The sequence below is a fragment of the Dreissena polymorpha genome, chromosome 1 (assembly GCF_020536995.1).
Source record: "Dreissena polymorpha isolate Duluth1 chromosome 1, UMN_Dpol_1.0, whole genome shotgun sequence".
Classification (NCBI taxonomy): domain Eukaryota; kingdom Metazoa; phylum Mollusca; class Bivalvia; order Myida; family Dreissenidae; genus Dreissena; species Dreissena polymorpha.
The window spans coordinates 151,891,671-151,910,832 of record NC_068355.1 but is presented as its reverse complement, the minus strand read 5'-3'; the positions used below and the strand labels follow the sequence as shown (position 1 = coordinate 151,910,832).

Here is a 19,162-nt window from a genome sequence, read left to right as displayed (position 1 = left end):
TAAAATTAATTTAAGTGCTTTCGCATCGTTAATTGTATTTAATTATTACTTAAGTAATAAATTTTTTACTTAAGTTGAATTATTAATTATCGTTAAGTCAAAACTCGCGTCCGAAAATAAGCATATGAAACAAGCGTTTTGATTGGTTGTCAGGTTTGTTAATAAATTCATGCCCGAGGTCGGAAGAAAAAGATTGCCATGTGGTACGAGCAAAAAATACAGATATTATAAATTTGGATTAGAATCTTAAGTCAGCTAAAATTTGTTTTAGTCTGGAATAACATTCAAAACACCCTTTCATCATCAAATTTTGCTGACAGTCAGTAACTATGCAATAAACATCAAAAACGATCCGCCCGTCTATATATTTCCGGGTCATATCGCATTTACCTGTAGTAATAACTTGTCTTGTATACGAGTAGTCATACCAGATTGTATGTAGAAACTGGGACTATATTATATGTCCCAGGTAGAAATTAAAGATTATATCGTGTCACCGAATCCAACTTAATTATATTCTATACATGTAAATTTTGGCTTTGATTTTAGTATTTAAATGGAAAAAAAACAGTCTCCAGTATCTCAGTATTGGCAGTGAACTTATAAGTAAACAATCCCAAAAAGTACACATATCAGAAATTACCCAGGTGATATTTTAAGTCTGAGTGCACTATTGTCTTTTAAAATAATTTTTCTGTTTGCCTCTCTGTACATCTCTGAGTGTTATTGAAACTCTTTCAAGAACACTGTCAGCTGTAGGTAAATGCGTGCGTTGTAACCGATCCATTGCAAAATTGTAAATGGCGGTAGAAGAAAATCCTTTCCTGTTTACGTTTGTTACGACGTTTCTGATTGGCTTAGGTCTTCCGGATCATTAACTGACCAATCAAAACAATTCGACTTTACAACTTAAGTAAAATTCCTTACTAAAGTTGAATTCGTGTAACTAAAAACATTTTAAGTAGAAAAACCTATTTTAACGCAACTTAATTGAAAATAGTACAATTGATAGAGAAAATCCTTGTTAAGTTGAATTAATTCAACTTAAGTAAGAAAATTACCATTAAGCACCGTTAATGCATTTTCGGTGTTTTAATTAGCGTTAACGCCGCGGGAACCACAAAAACTACTTAAATTCATTTTAAGCAGCGTTAATTCGAATTAAGTAACTTAAATTGAATTTAAGTAGCGAAAAACCTAGTTTAAGTAACTTAAACTTAGTTTTTCTCATTTTTGTGGTTCAGGCGTGCCATACAAATGAGTCTAACTCTTCCGAAGTTCAGGTTTTAGAAGTTTTGATGACATTGCAAGGTACTTTAGAGAGACAATCCTCAAAGTTGAACGAGTTCAACGAGAGATTAAATAACATGGAACAGACTCAACAGTACGAGGAATACTGTGATGAATATGAAATGGATTGTGAGGATCAATCATATATGATGGTAACAGAGGGTGACGGCCCTTCTGGATCAGAAAATGTCACTACAAAAAGATCGAATTCAGGCGATCCTGATCGTAACAATAATAATACCACTTCTGAAAGCCGGTTTCAGACAATGTCAAAACGATTCAAAGCGCATGAGGAATGCTCAGTCAATGTTGATGGAGTTCTTGCTCAAAACATAAATGAACTTTTCGTTGAAGGCATCGATGATGGCCGATACACGGAATTGACTAAGGACGAGATAAATGCCCGCCCTGAAAATTGTCATGGGCTTGTTGTGGTGAAGTTGAATCAAATGATATGGGATGCAATATCCCCTATGGCTAGAACACGAGACAAGAAAATGCAAAATATTGAAACGTCCGTGATAAAATCAGCTGTGATCCTCACAAAAGTAGTCAACAAATTAGCAAGCATCGAAAAGGAAAGAAATGACAAATTTGGCACAATAATTGACGAGTGTAATGACTCACTGGCTTTACTTGGACACGCTAACAGACAGATAAATTTGACACGGAAAGATTTCTTGAGGCCTGAACTGAATGCTGAGTACAGTCACCTGTGTAATCACAGTAGACCTGTGACATCATATCTATTTGGTGACGATGTCTCTAAATCTGCCAGAGAATTGGAAGATTCAGCAAAAATCACCAACAAAATGTTTACATCTGGTAGACCATACAGAGGTGGATTTATGCGCAGAAGAGCCGCACGTGTTCCACGTTACGGTTTTAGAGGTGGCAGAGGACGTGCTTCCCGTGGAAGAGGTCAATTTTACTTTGACACGCAAACAAGTGCAGAGTCAAAAAACTTCACTCCCAGGGGGTCATCCAGGGGAGTAGCCAGGCAATGATCAATGTAAGTACATGTGTTGTTGCTGGTAGATTAAAAAATTATGTTTCAGAATGGCGCAAATTGACTGATGACCCACAGATTATTGATATTGTTGAAAATTGCCATTTTGATATTAAAACAGAAATGTGATCAGAATTGTTCCATCAGAACTATCAATACAAATTTAATGAAAGAGAAAATCTTGCTGTCAATAATGAAATAAATAAATTGCTCCATCTAGGGGTTTTGAAAAAAGTTGAGCCAGAAAATGGCTAAATTTTATCACCAAATTTTCTACGGCCCAAGAAAAATGACGAATATAGAATGATATTGAATTTAAAGAAATTAAATAAGCACATTCCATATAAACATTTTAAAATGGATACCTTTGAAAAGGCTTTGACCTTGATAAATCCTGGTACTTTTATGGCATCAGTTGATTTGCGTCATGCATATTATTCAGTGACAATTGCTGAGGAACAGCAAAAATACTTTTGTTTCCAATGGAACAACAATATATATCAATATACATGTCTTCCCAATGGCATATCGGAAGGCCCTAGATTGTTCACAAAACTTCTTAAACCAGTATATGCTCAATTACGAAACATGGGACATGTAAACTCAGGATTCATAGATGATAGCTTACTATGTGGTGATACACAAGATGAGTGTAAGAAAAATGTATCAGATACTGTTAATCTTATGTCAAATGTGGGTTGCATAATAAATGAAGAAAAATCTGTGTTTGAGCCATCTACAAAGATTGTTTTCCTAGGTAATATCATTGATTCATTATCAATGACTGTTACATTGACAGAGGAAAGACACAATAATATTATAAAAGAATGTAAAGAATTAGTATGTCTTTCACAAACAACTATTAGACAAGTTGCAAAAGTCATTGGATTAATGGTTGCCAGTTTTTCAGCTGTTGAATATGGCAAGTTGCATTATAGAAGCTTAGAAAAAGCCAAAATACTATCACTGAAACGAAACCAGGGTAATTACAATGCTTTAATGTTCATATCAGAGTGTATGAAACAGGATATAATGTGGTGGATACAGGAATTACATAAACAAAAACGAACAATCTTAAGAAAAAATTCAGATATAAGGCTCTATACTGATGCATCTCTAGAAGGCTGGGGTGCAGTTTGCGAAGATGTACATATTGGTGGTAGATGGTCAGACATAGAAAGGCAATTTCACATAAACAGCCTGGAGTTAAAAGCAATCCTGTTCGGTTTGAAGTCGTTTACAATCCAAATTAAAGATAAAAGTGTTCAAGTTTTTTCTGATAATTCCACAGCAGTAAGCTACATCACCAATATGGGTGGTATTTAATCTGAAGAATACAATTTAATAGCTGTTCAAATTTGGCATTGGTGTATAGAAAACAACATATGGTTAACATGTTCCCATATTGCAGGATCATTAAATTGTGAAGCAGACATAGCTTCCAGAAGTTTTAATGATGAATTGGAATGGAAATTACATTCCAAATTTTTTGCAAATATATGTAATATATGGGGAAAACCAGACATTGACCTGTTCGCAACCAGGTTAAATGCTCAAACATCCTGTTACTGTTCCTGGAAACCTGACCCAGAAGCACAATTCATAGATGCATTTTCTTGTAATTGGAACACATGGAATTGTGTTTATTTATTCCCTCCTTTCAGTTTGTTGGGAAGATGCATCCAGAAAGTCAGACAGGATCAGGCAACAGGCATTGTGATCGCACCGTTATGGCCAACTCAGACGTGGTTCCCACGGTTGATGGAAATTTTGGTGGATATACCAATTATAATCCTAATACGGCACAAGTTACTTCAACTTCCATATCAAGACAAGGAACATCCACTGTGGAAAAAACTCAAGCTGATTGTATGCAAAGTGTCCGGGAAAGTTTTAGAAAACAAGGTATTTCAGAACAGTCTACAAACATACTTATGTGTTCCTGGAAAAGAGGAACAAAGAAACAGTACCAGGTATTCATATCAAGATGGTTTTGTTACTGTAGTGAAAGGCAAATCAATAAATTTTCTCCAAATGTGGCACAAGTGATTGAATTTCTAACTGAACAGTTTAACAACGGACTTGGTTATGACAGTTTAAATACAGCTAGAGGTGCATTGTCTTCTCTTGGTATTAATTATGAGGGATTCAGAATCGGATCACATCCTCTTATAATACGATACATGAAAGGAATGTTCACATTGAAGCCACCTAAACCAAAATATACAGCTATGGGATGTTCAACCTGTGCTTAAATATTTGAGAAAACTTTCACCAGTAAAACACTTAAAACTAAAGGACTTAACTATGAAGCTTGCAATGCTTGTTGCATTAACGAATGCTGCACGAGTTCAGTCGTTGCATTTTTTAACTGTTGAAAATATAAAGAAGTTAAGAAATGAATTTGTTGTTCAGTTCTCTAGTTTGTTGAAACAAAACAGGCCTAACTATAATGTTTCATTTATGACTTTAAAGGCCTACCCTCCAGATAGGAGACTATGTGTATTTACCGTTTTAAAAGAGTATTTGTGTCGCACAAGAAGTGCAAGAAACGCCAACGGTTGTAAACAGTTGTTTATAAGTTATGTTAAGCCTTACGATGCAGTCAGTAAGGACACCATATCACGATGGATTCGAGTTATCATGACGAGAGCTGGAATCGATGTTCAGGAATTCGGAGCTCATAGTGTAAGGAGTGCAGCAGTGTCTACAGCTCATGCAAATCATGTACCAATATCAACAATTCTTGACCAAGCAGGGTGGTCAAATGAAAGAAATTTTGCAAAGTTCTATTGTAAGAAGATACAAAGCACAGATAAATTTCAAGATGGTGTCTTGGGATAAAGAATGCTGATTAATAGGAAACAAGGTATGCCGTTGTTTATCACATTATTGCTTTGAAATCTCATTTAAGAACGACAGAAATTCTTTAGACGAAATAGAATTTAAAAAGTAAACGAGACTTACCTTGGTTAAGTTGACGTTTAATTTCAATTCTAAGAGATATAGAATTGATGGAGGGCTTAAATCCACCCACCCTCCCTGCAAACCAACTTCAAGGAAGTTTCAAATCTGAAAATTTGACGATATTGTTCAAAACATTACTTTCATTTTTAACTGGTAATATATTATAATAATGTGAGAAACATCGGGTTTTGGAAACTGCTTTGCGCATGCGCAACATATCTCATTTAAGCCCTCCATCAATTCTATAACTCATAGAATTGAAATTAAACGTCAACTTATCCAAGGTAAGTCTCGTTTAATTTTTAAATTATAGATAACACGAAACAAATCAGATTTGTGCGTTTATTTATTTACAACACCAACCAAAAGTATGATATTTTATAATCTGAATATTATCACTACCTTTATTTGTAGATCTGTATAAATTTTAAGTTTTTACAATCTGTCTATATCGATGCTTTGAAAAATTATCACATATTTTATCTCCAATGTATGATATGTGTTCAATATTGATATTTTATTCAGAATACAATTATCTTGCTTAGCAGAAAAACTTCTCAAAATGTTATTTTTGTAGGTCACCAGAGCTTAAGATGTTCATGGTGAGCTCTTGTCACTTTTTGATTGCCTTTGTCCGCATTTCGTAGTCAGTCGTGCGGTGTCAATATATCCCTTAACACTCTAGATGCCACGTGTATTATCCGATTTTTATGAGACGTTGTCAGAAAGTATATCCCATTTACATCTCTGCTGAGTTTGAAACTGGGCCATGTGAGGTCAAAAACAATGTTACAATGTCAAATTAATGAAAAAAGGGTGTTAACATCCTAATAGTCTTATTTATTGCCCAATCTTCTTGAAACCTGGTAAAAGATTTGTTCTATTGATATCTCAGCTGAGTTCAAAACTGGTTCCTGTTCGCCGAAAAACTGCTGCCAGGGAGCGGGGCAGTTTTTTTTAGTTTTCTTTTTTACGATAGTAAACCTCTAGGAATAACATTTTTTTCCAATCTTCCATTAAACTTGTTGGTCAGAACATTTGTTCTAATGATATCTCAGCTGAATTCAAAACTAGTTCCGGTTCGTCGAAAAACATTGCCACTAGGAGAGGGAAGTTTTTCTTATTTGGCGATAGTAAAACATTGTCAAGCCTCTTGAAATCACATTTTTCGTGCAATCTTCATGAATTTAGTTAGGGCATCCGTCTAAATAAATTTCATCTAGAGAGCGAGACAGTGTTTCGTATTCGTTTAAAGTAAAACGTTGTCAAACCTATAGAAATCACATTTGTGTCAAATCTTCATGGTTGTGGTCCTCTGTTAAACATGGCTGCCAGCGGTGATGTACCTTTCCTTACATGGCTGTTGCAAAGCACTGGGCTATACTATAGAAGTTACATATTCAGTACAATCTTTATGAAACCTGTTTAGATCAATTGTCTTAATGATGTATCGGCCAATTATGAAACTGGGTAATGTGAGGTACAAACTAGGTCATTATTTCAAATTAAAGCAGGAGCTTGTTAACACTCAAGAAGTAACATTTAAATCAAATCTGCATGAAACGTGATCATAACATTCGTTCTAATGATATCAAGATAGAATTTTAAAGAATTCAAAGTCCGATTAAAAACATGACCAGCAGGGGGCGGGGCAGTTTTCATTATATGGCTACAGGGACACGGTCTGTAAGTTACATTTTTAGTCGTTTAGTTCCTTTATGATGCTAAATATCTACACAATATGATATGTACATTTTATTCGTTAATAAAAAACTTATTTATTAAATAATGTTTTTGGACCGATCAACCGTTTTACCCACATAACTGTTTGAAAGAAACAAGGCGACCAAAATGTTTGCCGTACTCGTTCAGTCGGTATCGATATCGTTTTTGAAAGACTGAATAGGCTACCGATAATTTGCTAGTTTGCTATAAATAACTCCGTTTCAAATAACAACTTCAATTTTCTATCGAAAAGTATTGTGCTACGATGTTTCATTTAAAAAAACAAAGATATTTGTATAGACCCGCATCATGCGAAAATGGGCATTGTGCCATATCTGCGAATCCTGTATAAAATTATAAGAGATTGTAAATCAATGTCCTTTGCCTCTGTAGACAATTAAAAGTAAATAAGATTGTTTTTTTTTATCGTGGCCGTTCGAGTGGCCTTCGTTAAAAAGTCGAACCTCACGTGCTGTGACTGCAAGAAATATTAAATACATCTAAAGAGCGAACAACTGCAGTGCCATCAGCGCTTTGACTTCTTTACATGATGGTCTCAATTTTCTACGCATGTAATGTAAATTCGATCTCGTCTTAGAAACAAAATTCTGGCCAAGTTTCATTAAATTCGATTGAAAATATTAGGCCCCTTGGATGATAACGAGGTAAATCCATGTCCTTTTCCTCTGTAGACAATTAAAAGTAAATAAGATTGTTTTTTTATCGTGGCCGTTCGAGTGGCCTTCGTTAAAAAGTCGAACCTCACGTGCTGTGACTGCAAGAAATATTAAATACATCCAAAGAGCGAACAACTGTAGTGCCATCAGCGCTTTGACTTCTTTACATGATGGTCTCAATTTTCTACGCATGCAATGTAAATTCGATCTCGTCTTAGAAACAAAATTCTGGCCAAGTTTCATTAAATTCGATTGAAAATATTAGGCCCCTTGAATGATAACGAGGTAAAAGTTAACAATTTCTCGATAAACGACGACTGACTCCGATCAGACTAATCACAATAGCTCACCCTGAGGATTATTTGCGCAGAATGGTAACTATATTATTTTAAACCTTTATTTACATGGGAAACAGTTTACTCTTATTAATGTGTATGGACCAAATAATGATAGCCCCGCTTTCTATCAAAACATAATTTCTCTTATTGAAAATATTATGGTGTGGTGATTTTAATTTAGTGTTAAATACAAATCTTGATTATTGTAATTAAAATAAAATAATGATAATGTCAAAGCAAGAAACACGTTAATAAACTTTATCACTGATACAAAATTACACGATCCGTACAGAGAAATACATGGGGAAGGAAAGCAATTATCCTGGCGTAGAGCGTATCCTTTGCAACAGGCAAGGCTTATTTTTTTGAATGTTTTTGGTTACACATGATTTCTAACCACATATCAGAGATTGTAAAATTGGAATTAGTTATCGTTCTGACCATTCAGTTATCAATTTAGCTTTGGACTTTGCAAATATTCCACATGGTAAAGGGCTTTGTAAATTTAACAACTCTTTTCTTTTAGACAAAGACTATCTTACTTACATAAATGATAAAATAGAACAAATTAAAATACAAAATGCTTTACCAGTGTATAATTTCGAAAATATTTCATCAGTCTGTAATGCGAATATTTCAAATTAACGATCAGCTTTTCTTAGAAACACTTTTGATGGAAATCAGAGGCTCTACGATTTCATATTAATCTCATAAAAAGAAATGTCAAATTAATAGAGAACATGTGTTAATTAAACTAATTGAAGTTATCGAGAGTAATTTGAATCAGGATAATGAAATGTTATTGATAAATCTCCAAAATGAACTACAGTTAATAAGAGAAGAAAAAACTAAAGGAAATGTAATTCGTTCAAGAGCTGATTGGATAGAAAATGGAGAAAAACCAACAATTCTTTTTGCAATTTAGAAAAGTACAATTATACTACCAAACAATACCGTTCTAAGAAACGCCTGATGGCAATATTATATATGAACAATCAAAACTTTTAAAAAAGAAGCAGAATTATTTTATAAGAACTTATACACTGATTCAGCAGAAATAAATAACGTTTATATTGGAAGCTTTCTAGATAATGCTTATACTAATACTTTAAGTCCTTAACAATCTTTATCATTGGAAGGTGTTCTATTATTTCCAGAGGTTTCTAACACATTGACAAATACAAAAAATGACAAAAGTCCCGATTCTGATGGATTTACTTCTATTTTTTTTCAAAGTTTTCTGGGGTAAACTGGGTCATTTTGTAGTGAGAGCCTTGAACTTTTCGTTTATAAAAGGAGAACTGTCTATTAAACAAAAGCTAGGAATTATCACATGTGTTCGGAAAGAAAACAGACCAAAACAGTTTTAAAAAAAATTGGAGACCAATCACTTTGTTAAATATTGTTTATAAATTAGCCTCTGGTACTTTTGCTGCAAGACTAAAGACAGTTTAAGATCATCTGATAAACAAAGATCAAACAGGGTTTGTTAAGGGTAGATTTATAACAGAAAACATTCGCCTCGTATATGATATTATAAATTTTACTGAGAGACATAATATACCTGGACTATTAATGATGATAGACTTTTAAAAAGAACTTGATTTTCTATCTTTTGATTTAATTTTTAAGACGCTTACTTTTTTAAGTTTAGTCACAGTTTCATTTAATGGATATCACTTTTTTATCATAATACTTCTACTGCTGTGTAGTTGAATGGTTTTTCTTTCCGAATTCTTTAACATAGGTCATGGCTGTAGACAGGGGGGGATCTCATAAGTCCATACTTATTCATTTTATGTAATGAAGGTTTATCAATTAAAATAAGAAATAACAGGAATATCAAAGGTATTTGTATCAATGACATAGAATATAAAATTTCACAATTTGCAGAGGATACAACACTACTGCTAGATGGAAGTGAGGACACAGTTAATAAAACCCCCGATATCATTTATCACTTCTCTCGATTTTCTGGTATAAAAATTATTTTCGAGAAAACCCATGTTATTTGGATAGGTTTCTTAAAATATAGCACCCGTTCGATAAAAACGAAATGGAAGTTGGATCGGGGAAACAATAATTTAAAACTACTTGGCATACAGTTTAATATTGACTTGGAAAAACTGGTGTCGTTAAATTTTACTGATAAAATACAGAGCATTGCAAATGGCATCAAATTATGGAATAGAAGAGCGCTAACGCCAATCGGTAGAATAACAGTTGTCAAATCTCTTTTATTACCGCTGCTAACAAATTTATTTTCTACATTACCAACCCCAAATCAACAAATATAAAATAAAATAAATAGCATGTTTAACGAATTTTTTTGGCAAGGTCAGCCAAGAATAAAAAGTAAAGTACTTATTAAAGATTATGACAATGGAGGTTTTACAATTGTTAATTTCTTTTCGTATGTTAAAATGTAAAAAAATCTATGGTTAAACAGACTTAATACGTGTTATAGTGGTGCATGCTATTGATTTGCACTTACATTTTTTTACCTGTATTAGAAAAAATAGTTACCTTCGAAAAAAAAATGTATTGAATTATGTGTAAAACAGATGTTTAATCCTTTTTGGAAAGACGTATTAAAATCTTTCGCAGATTTTATCGACCATTTTCCAATAGACAATATCACGAAATTTCATGAACTTCCATTATACTTTAACCATACGTTTTCAATTGGACAAGGACATTTTTATGTTCCTAGTTGGTATAATAAAGGAATAAGATTTGTTAAAGATATCATGAATTACAATGGAACATTTTTAACTAGAACGGAATTTGAACAAAAACTAGGCGCTAGCGTGAACTTTCTACAATTTGAAGGAATACTACAGGCGATTCAAAATACATAGGATTGCTTAAATTTGATAAAATCTTAACAATGAATAATGATAATTGTTTCCCAATAATCCCGGGATATACAAAGACTATATTATTGCACAACAAAACTCACATATATATAACATTAATACACAACAATGAAATTCCAACAGGCCAAGTAAAATGGAAGAGCCTTTTCAGTATTGAAAGCTCAGAATGGAGAAGTCTTTATGCATGGGTATTTGAAACCACAAAAGATTCAGAAACAGAGACTCTCGTCCATTTATTTTGGAGTTGTAATGTCATACAAATGTTTTTTTTTACATCACATCACATCTACTATTAAAAACATTGATAACAATTTTAGTTTTGATTGTAAAACATTCATACTGGGATCAGTTGGTAACCAATCTGAAAAGTATAACGTTATACAGGGGTTCCACTGGCCCAAAAAAAGTTGTCGCCACTTTTTCGCGGCGCGAAAACTGTCAGTTATTCCGACCTTATTAATTATGACAATCGTCTCAGAAACCTTATATTATTACTTTTAAAAGTATGTAAATACATAAATAATAATAAGTAACTTCATAAGTCTTAATAAGCTTTATTTATACATAAAAACATTGGTTTGCACAATCACAATAAACAATCACATATAACCAAACTTATCTAATAATGTTAACATCAATGGAACAGTATGCTGCATACATTTTTTATAAAAAATTATTTAAACATACAATCACACAAATGTACATCATCTGGAAGGGAAAAAATTCAAACATCAGTCAATAAAGCCTCTCAATTTAATTGTTTAACAGTTACATTTCAGAAAATAAAACATCTAAATTTAATTGTTTAACAGTTACATTTGGTCATTTGGCTAATATGATGCACATAAACTGAAAGGGAAAAAAATGATACACATCTCAATTTAAATTAACAGTAATTTGTACACACATTTTCACACATGGTTAAAGATTTTGAACACTCAATGATTTAAAATTCTTCTGTTCTTTGCCCCAGCCCATTTCTTAAATGCCTGGTCAAGAGGGAAGTCCTGAGCTGCTCTGCTATCAAGAGATATCCTCATTAACTTGTCAAGGGTCGAAACTGACAACTTACTTCTCAGGCATGTCTTGATGATGTTCTGCTTGCTGAAGCCTCTCTCACAATCGACTGTGGACACTGGGGCTAATAAAAACCTACCTGCTGCTTCTGCTTCTGCTGGGTAGAGGTCCATCTTCTTCATGGCTATGTTGGCTGCATCTCTTGACCCCCTAATGGTTCGATTACCAGAGTCTACTAGAGAGTGCAGGTAGCCAAGAAACAAGGATAGGTCTTCCCTGCAACTCTCAAAACCTAAACTACATAGGTATTCATCACTTACCTTGTCATCCTTCCTGACTGTGGGGTTGAAGATGTTGCTCAGGGCAGTCAGTATAGCTGCATCATCGTTGTCTACAAACCTGTCATGTATAGTCCGGATCATGGCTGCTGAAAAAGACTTGGCTATACTTACTGCCTCTTTGCGTTGTTGGGCTCCATCTCTGATGGTATGGCCCTGGAACTCAAAGGTTTCCAGTCCATCATCTCCAGTCTGTGGCTCATCTGGGACCTGTGAAAGGAATGTGGAGAGCTTTCCAGCCCACTTACCTTGTGAGAACAACTCAATCGTCTGGACAGTTGAGTTCAGCAGTGGTGCCACATCAGCGAAATCGAGATCCTTCTTCTGAAATGCCTTGGAAAGAACAGATAGAGGCAGCAAGATGTCAGAAAGAAAGTGGAGCACAAAAAGAAACTTAAAGCAAGAGATAGGTTTGTACAAACTCAAAGACTTACCTGACTTCTCTTCGAGGAACACAGACACCAAACTGGAGTAATTCTGGAGAAGTGCCTCGCAAGACCCGTGGAAACTGAGCCATCTTGTATGGAACATTTCTTTGAATTTACTTACCTGACTAGATGTTGCCTTCTGTACTGCCTCCAGCATGGCAGTGTTCTTGGGGGAATAGTGAAAGTACTTATATACACTATTTAGGATGTCTTGAACCTTGACAAGGTAAGGAATTGAGTCAGCCCCAGTACAACAGCTAAGGGCTAGTCTGTGGGCTATGCAATGCATAGCCAACAGCCCAGGTACTTCCCCCTTCAACCTTGTTACCACCCCTGACTTGTTCCCCGTCATTACTGCTGCCCCATCTGTACTTATCCCACAAAGCTTAGAAATGTCTATCCCCTTTTTTAACAAAGTGTCCAAAACCTTTCTATGAATTGATTCTGCATTTGCCCTTTCTAGACTATCAATGGCAAAAAAATGAGTCACAGGTTCTGCATTACCTAAACTATCAAACTCTAAGCAACGAATGTACATGATCAAGTTTTGATGTACAGATATATCTGTACTTTCGTCCATCATCAAAGTAAACTTGCCGCTTGTCTTCACCTTGGTGAGCAGCTCATCTTCTATGACGGCAGACAAAGCCTCTTGGAAATCGTCCACCGATGCTGAGTGTTCGTATGTGGTGTGGGCATCTACCCTCAAAGCAGCCAACTGTGATACACCCTGGAACACATTGAAATTCACACATGCACAATAACAAATGTTGCTCCAATATGTATATATTTGCAGATAATAATTTGCAGTCATTACTGGTTGTGATAAGTTGAGGCATTTGTACCATTTATGTTTTATTGGTTGAACATTATATATTAATTTTGGTTTAATGATCTATACATTGTATTATCTTTTTACCTGATAGATCAGGAAGTTGTTGAAACTTGGCAAGAAGCTGTTCGGAAGATCTTCCTTTGCCAGGAACAGCACATTGGCGAGCGCTGCCTTCACTGCTGCCTCATTCTTTGATATTGATGATTTGCTGGCAGCCGCCATATCCTTCCGAAGCTGCATCGCCTCAGCAGCAGTCTGGTGTTCTGAAAAGAATAAATAAATAATACCATGAGACTTTGTTTTTATTATTTTCATACTGTATAATCAAATTTCAATACAAACAATACAGCTGGGAAGCAATGTGAATATGCACTTTAAACTAAACAATTACCACACACAAACATACCCTTTTTTTTTACATGCTTAGTTAAGGACTCCTTTTTCATAACGTTACAACCAGATGTAAATGCATTTTTGAACTGGCTTTTAACACAGTAGTCACAAAACATTGACTTTGTTTTCGCATCATATGAAATGAAAGGGAATTCTGACTTCCAGTTATCATTGAATTTTCGCTTTGCTACAGAATTGTCATGTTTTTGCAATTTTGAAGGATTTTCATTGTTTTCTTTTGTTTCTATTTCTAAAGCACGCTTTCGAGGATTAAAGAAGTCATGAAAAGCCATGATTGCTTGTGAATATGTAATCATATATGTGTCTTTATATACGAAAGCCATCAACATAAACTGTGAAAAATATGAACAATCTTTAAGTAATGTGTAAATAACAATACACTTACCATGGTATTGATTAAAGAGTAGCCGCCTTATATATCGTTATAATCATTGATCTTTGTGCCAGTTTGTCCGAAGTGTTACGTAATTGAGTGTTCTTTATCATAAAAGAACCGTTAATCCGATAATAACCCCCATAAAACTTGACAATAGCAGTAAAAACACCGACTGTAACACTTTCACGCTTCCGTGATTTCAGTGCACTCTACACTGTAGGTCGCTTACATCGTCGTAAATCAATATTTACAACTGACAAACGCTGGCCGCTTATGCTCGGTCGCGTGCTTTTCGACTCGCAGTACATTTTCGGATAGGATTTTACCGATTTTTTGAAATTCGCCACTTTAAAAAAATTGGAGCCACTTAAAAAAATTTAGCGCCATTTGGCGCCAATGGCGATCGACAGCGGAACCCCTGGTTATATGTCTCGAAATAAAACGCTTTATTTATAACTGTAGACGTAGAATGGTTACCCCTACAATTCATGGTCTCCGAAGTAGCTGCAAAATAGCTTCTGCAGTTATACAAAACACACATTTAGCCAATAGTTATAAAAGTTCGCTGGCATTGGTCGAATCTCTTTGTAATACTTATTTACCTTAATAATTATTAGTATTTTTGTGTTGTATTTTTATAGCATTGGCAAACATTATTGTAACATTACTGATTGTACTGTAATTTAATTAATTATTATTCCAGCGATGTTTGTATTCAACTGTACAACGCATATCGGCGAATAAATAAATAAATGGAAACAAAAATATTTGCGCAGATCTGCCAAAACAGGTTTATAGATAAGTTAATAGACCATTTAATAAAGAATGTTTGCTTAGCATGACAACGGATTATTGGGTAAAGGTGGGTTCCCACTGCCGATCTGATCGACTCGATCATCCCGATCACCGAAATTTCCCGACCAAACCTGACCAAGCTCGACTAAAAAGGGTATACACGACTTCTTCTCGACCTCTTGTCGATAAGACACGACCCCCACACGAATCATTCACGACGTCCTCTCAACCATCTTTCCGATTCCCGCTCGATCATCTCGACCTATACGCGAGCCCAATACGATCTCAGCTCGACTAAGTGGACCTCAGCTCGATCGCCACCAGATCTTCACACGACCAGATCGTGATGGTCGTACTACAGTCGTACAAAGCGATCTAAAATAACTCGGCTAGAGGTCGAGCTGATCGGGTCACTCATGCTCTAAACTTATTATTTGTTGCAGGAAACATCAAGCAATGAATCGGTATTTTTTCTAATGTGTGCATGGCACGTATTTAGGTCCATTAATCTGAATCTGGAAACACGTCAATAACGTTTTAAAACAACGTTATGCTACTTATGGCATTGTGAATAATGTATTCTTGTTAACAAATTTTATATGTGATGCATTCATTAATACGGTTATGCTTCACGCAACGTGAATTTTGTCACCAATTGCAGACGTATTCAATGATTTATTCTTATACCTTAAGATATCGACACAAACAGCAAGAAAAAAACTGTATTTTATGCACTAAAAATAAAGTTCTTAAAGGTGTGTTTTCATTCTGTCCAGCCCTAGTGGAAATCACTGAAAACCCCCGTTGATTCTGCATCCTTATCAAGACTTTGTGAAAAGTAAGTGAATGTTATTAGTAACTGAAATAAAATGAGAAGCACTATTTAACAATCAATAACTCTTCCTGAATTGTGCAGTAAATGGCATGCACTTATTTGACGTCTCTGGCTTCAAAATAAAAAGGGTTGAACGGAAAATATGCATATGTCGGATTAAAGCGAGATTTAGTGGCAGATATGAATTTTATCCATGACTATGTGTTACAACATTATTCTGTTAGATGTAGACACGTGTTGTTAAGAACAAAACTCACTGATAAATACCCATATTTAAAGGTAACGTAGGGAACGTGTGCGGTTAATGGTTTGGTGGTAGTACAACAAATACATTTTTTTCCCATTCAGAATGAGTTATTTTTGGCATAAACTTCTAGACAATCTTCAATACTTGAAACGTTTGATTGATAAACGAATTATATAAGCCTATTAAATAATAGTTTATTGACGTTTGAAATGAATATGTAGTTTTTTTAATTTGGATTTGGATAAAGCAATAGTATTTTTTAAACCAACAGAAACATTTAAAACGACAATCGATGATAGCGTTACCGCGTTTTTTTTTTACTTTTGAAACAAAATTATCAAAAGCATCAAGGCGAAACCAGAAATAATACTTAAAGCGTATTTAAAAAAAAAAATATATAAATTCAAAAATCGACGAAAAATTAGTTCAAACATTCAAATGTTATATCATCTCCATCCGAACCACATCATAAATTTTGATTGATCACACTATAAATATACAGTCCGACCCATCAACGATATTTATCGATTCGATAATTATCACCCAGACGTAATGTCATGGTACGACATATGCGAAAAGGAATCCATGAAACAGATTTTGTATACTTGGTAAAAAACGGATTTATTTCCAGTCGTCCGGTGGAACGATCATTAAGCCCGCTAAGTCAAAACATGGCTTTTATCCATCATGTTCGATGACAGGCTCTCAGGAATATGCATTATGAGCATTCACCGGGAGCGGATCAACACCGACAAAATATGAAAAAGATTGAGAAATTTTACTAAGACCCACGTCACCTTCACCTTCAACTTAGGGACTGCATGGATGTAAGTTTATTGAATTCTCCCCTCGCGTTCGCACGAAAAAATCATGTTTTAAACAATTTTGTAAGAGTAAATATATCCCGGTGTAACCTTAATTCGACGATGTACGCAGCAATAACAAATAAATGAACTTAGTTTTATTAACTTGGATTGATTCCAAGTCGATGAACAACCATTTTATCGTAACTTGACAACAAAAAAGGCGGCATAGGACTCACTTCCAGTATGAATAAAAGGTCACCTAAATTCGACGATTTTGTTTGGTGGATGTTCTCTTCATCATATAGGTCAATATATGGTGGGATATACAGCAATTTTGAATAACATGAACATTAAGAGTCAAAAGTTGATAACTTGAACTAAATTGAACTTATTTCCATGTAGGTGTTAAATAATTATTTATCACTCTTCTGCTTTGCAACATCTGGGACAGAGAAAACTTTCACCACGTCTGAGTACTTTCACTCTTGTGCAGAATCTCAAGTGACCCACTGAACTATCTTTATGTGGTCATAACCTGAATTTTTAGGGTAGAATGTTCCACATACACAACACTTTTCTTCTTCAGATTCAATGTCATCATATGAATCCATGGCAGTGATGGTCTTCACTTTTTTGTGTTGAGCTTGTGGCTGTTTCCCTTTTGTGTTATTCATTGTAGATGTTTCTTTCTGGTGTGTTTGGTGGTCTTTAAACGGAGGAATACATTTTTTGTGATTTTGAATTTTTGTTATTACATCATAGAGGACAAGCACTGGGGATTTGGCATTGTGGGGTGGCAAATACTTCACTTAATGCTCCCTCATGTACTGGCTGAAGAAATCAGTGTTTGACCAACCCGTTTCGGAAACAACACCTGTAGCTCAAGTGGAAGCACCTTGCAGTAATTCAGGTAACATTCGCTTGCCGAGAAAGACAAAAATGGTGGAACCTGATTACACATGGCATTGGCTCCTCCAATCAAGGTTACGGTTTGAGACCTTCCATATGTTATTGCCTTGGCCTTGTATACAGCACCAGTGATATTTTTTTGGGGTTTTGTGGTCATCAATATTGAAAATTGCATCCGGCCGACTCAGCAAATAATTTTCACTCAGAATCTTATTTAGCTCCGTGAAGTAATTTGAAATTGCCCCTCTGGTGGAAAATCTGGCACGGGCAGACTCAAGACTGCGAGGCATTTTGTCGGACTGTTCAGGAAATCTGCTCAGGAATTTCTATAGCCATCTGAGTGTGAGAGGGTGATCTTTATCTCTGAGGCCAAGGTTGACCGCATAATCATATGCCAGGTTAATAACTTCTTTTCGTGAATATCCATACCCGACCTCTGCAATGGAATTCAAATGCAGGGCCAACATGGTTTCTTGATCTGTTGAGAAAACTGGGTGCGGCCTGACTGCACATTATATAGTGGGATGTTACCATGGACCCTATCTTTTAGTGTAGAAACAGGTACACCATAAGTAGTGGCAGCTCTCTGCACAGACATGTGATTTATCATCACTGCATCATAAGCCAATTTTAAATCTGCCTGGTCATAGCAACTTCGATATGGGCCTCTTTTTGTATCAGTTTTCTGAAAACAAAATATAAACAAAACTGATAATCAAAATGCCCTTAATTGCAAATTATGTGACATACGAGCACTTATTTTTTTTTATTATTGTCTATAGAGCTACTTGTTATTCATCAGCACGTGTCTTAATGAATATTACACGCAACTGCACATCTATTTTTCTGTCAATCCTATTCATTTTGTCTTCTCACGGTTGTCAAATGTTTTTCTAATCGTTGTTATTCAAATGTGCTTATGTAACGTAAAGGTGTTTTGTCAATAAAACAGCGTAACAAGATTGTCAACGTGTTTATCAAACACGAATTTTGCCATAACACTGAGTACACGCAATCGCCACATCTTTTTTCTAATCTGCAGGAGTTAAAGCTTTGCTGCCATTGTTAGATACATACATATGTAACATATTATGAAACATGAAAAAGATAAAGATTGTAATTCCATTTCCCTCCGCACAGGCTTATCAGGGATTACACTTTCCGCTAATATGATATTTTTCATTTCAAGAAAGTCACTAAATAGCGAAAATCAAGTTTAGGCGGAAAAAGTCGTCCAAGATTAGCCTGTGCAAACTGCACAGGCTAATATGGTACGA

At 35.1% G+C, this 19,162-nt stretch overlaps 1 protein-coding gene across 2 annotated transcripts; it reads right to left on the bottom strand.

The window, feature by feature from the left end:
• Positions 1-11,423: 11,423 nt before the first annotated feature.
• Positions 11,424-14,708, bottom strand: LOC127867468 (E3 SUMO-protein ligase KIAA1586-like). Of its 2 annotated transcripts, XM_052408637.1 has the most exons (3): positions 14,303-14,708; positions 13,588-13,766; positions 11,424-13,398 (listed from the first exon to the last, which is right to left on the bottom strand). In XM_052408637.1, exons 2-3 carry the CDS (start codon positions 13,741-13,743, stop codon positions 11,824-11,826), a joined length of 1,731 nt encoding a protein of 576 aa, XP_052264597.1. In that variant the 5' UTR covers positions 13,744-13,766; positions 14,303-14,708; the 3' UTR covers positions 11,424-11,823. The 2 variants fall into 2 exon arrangements, with proteins under 2 accessions (XP_052264597.1, XP_052264589.1); XM_052408629.1 differs by lacking the exon at positions 14,303-14,708 and having other exon boundaries at positions 13,588-13,864.
• Between the last annotated feature and the right edge of the window lie 4,454 nt (positions 14,709-19,162).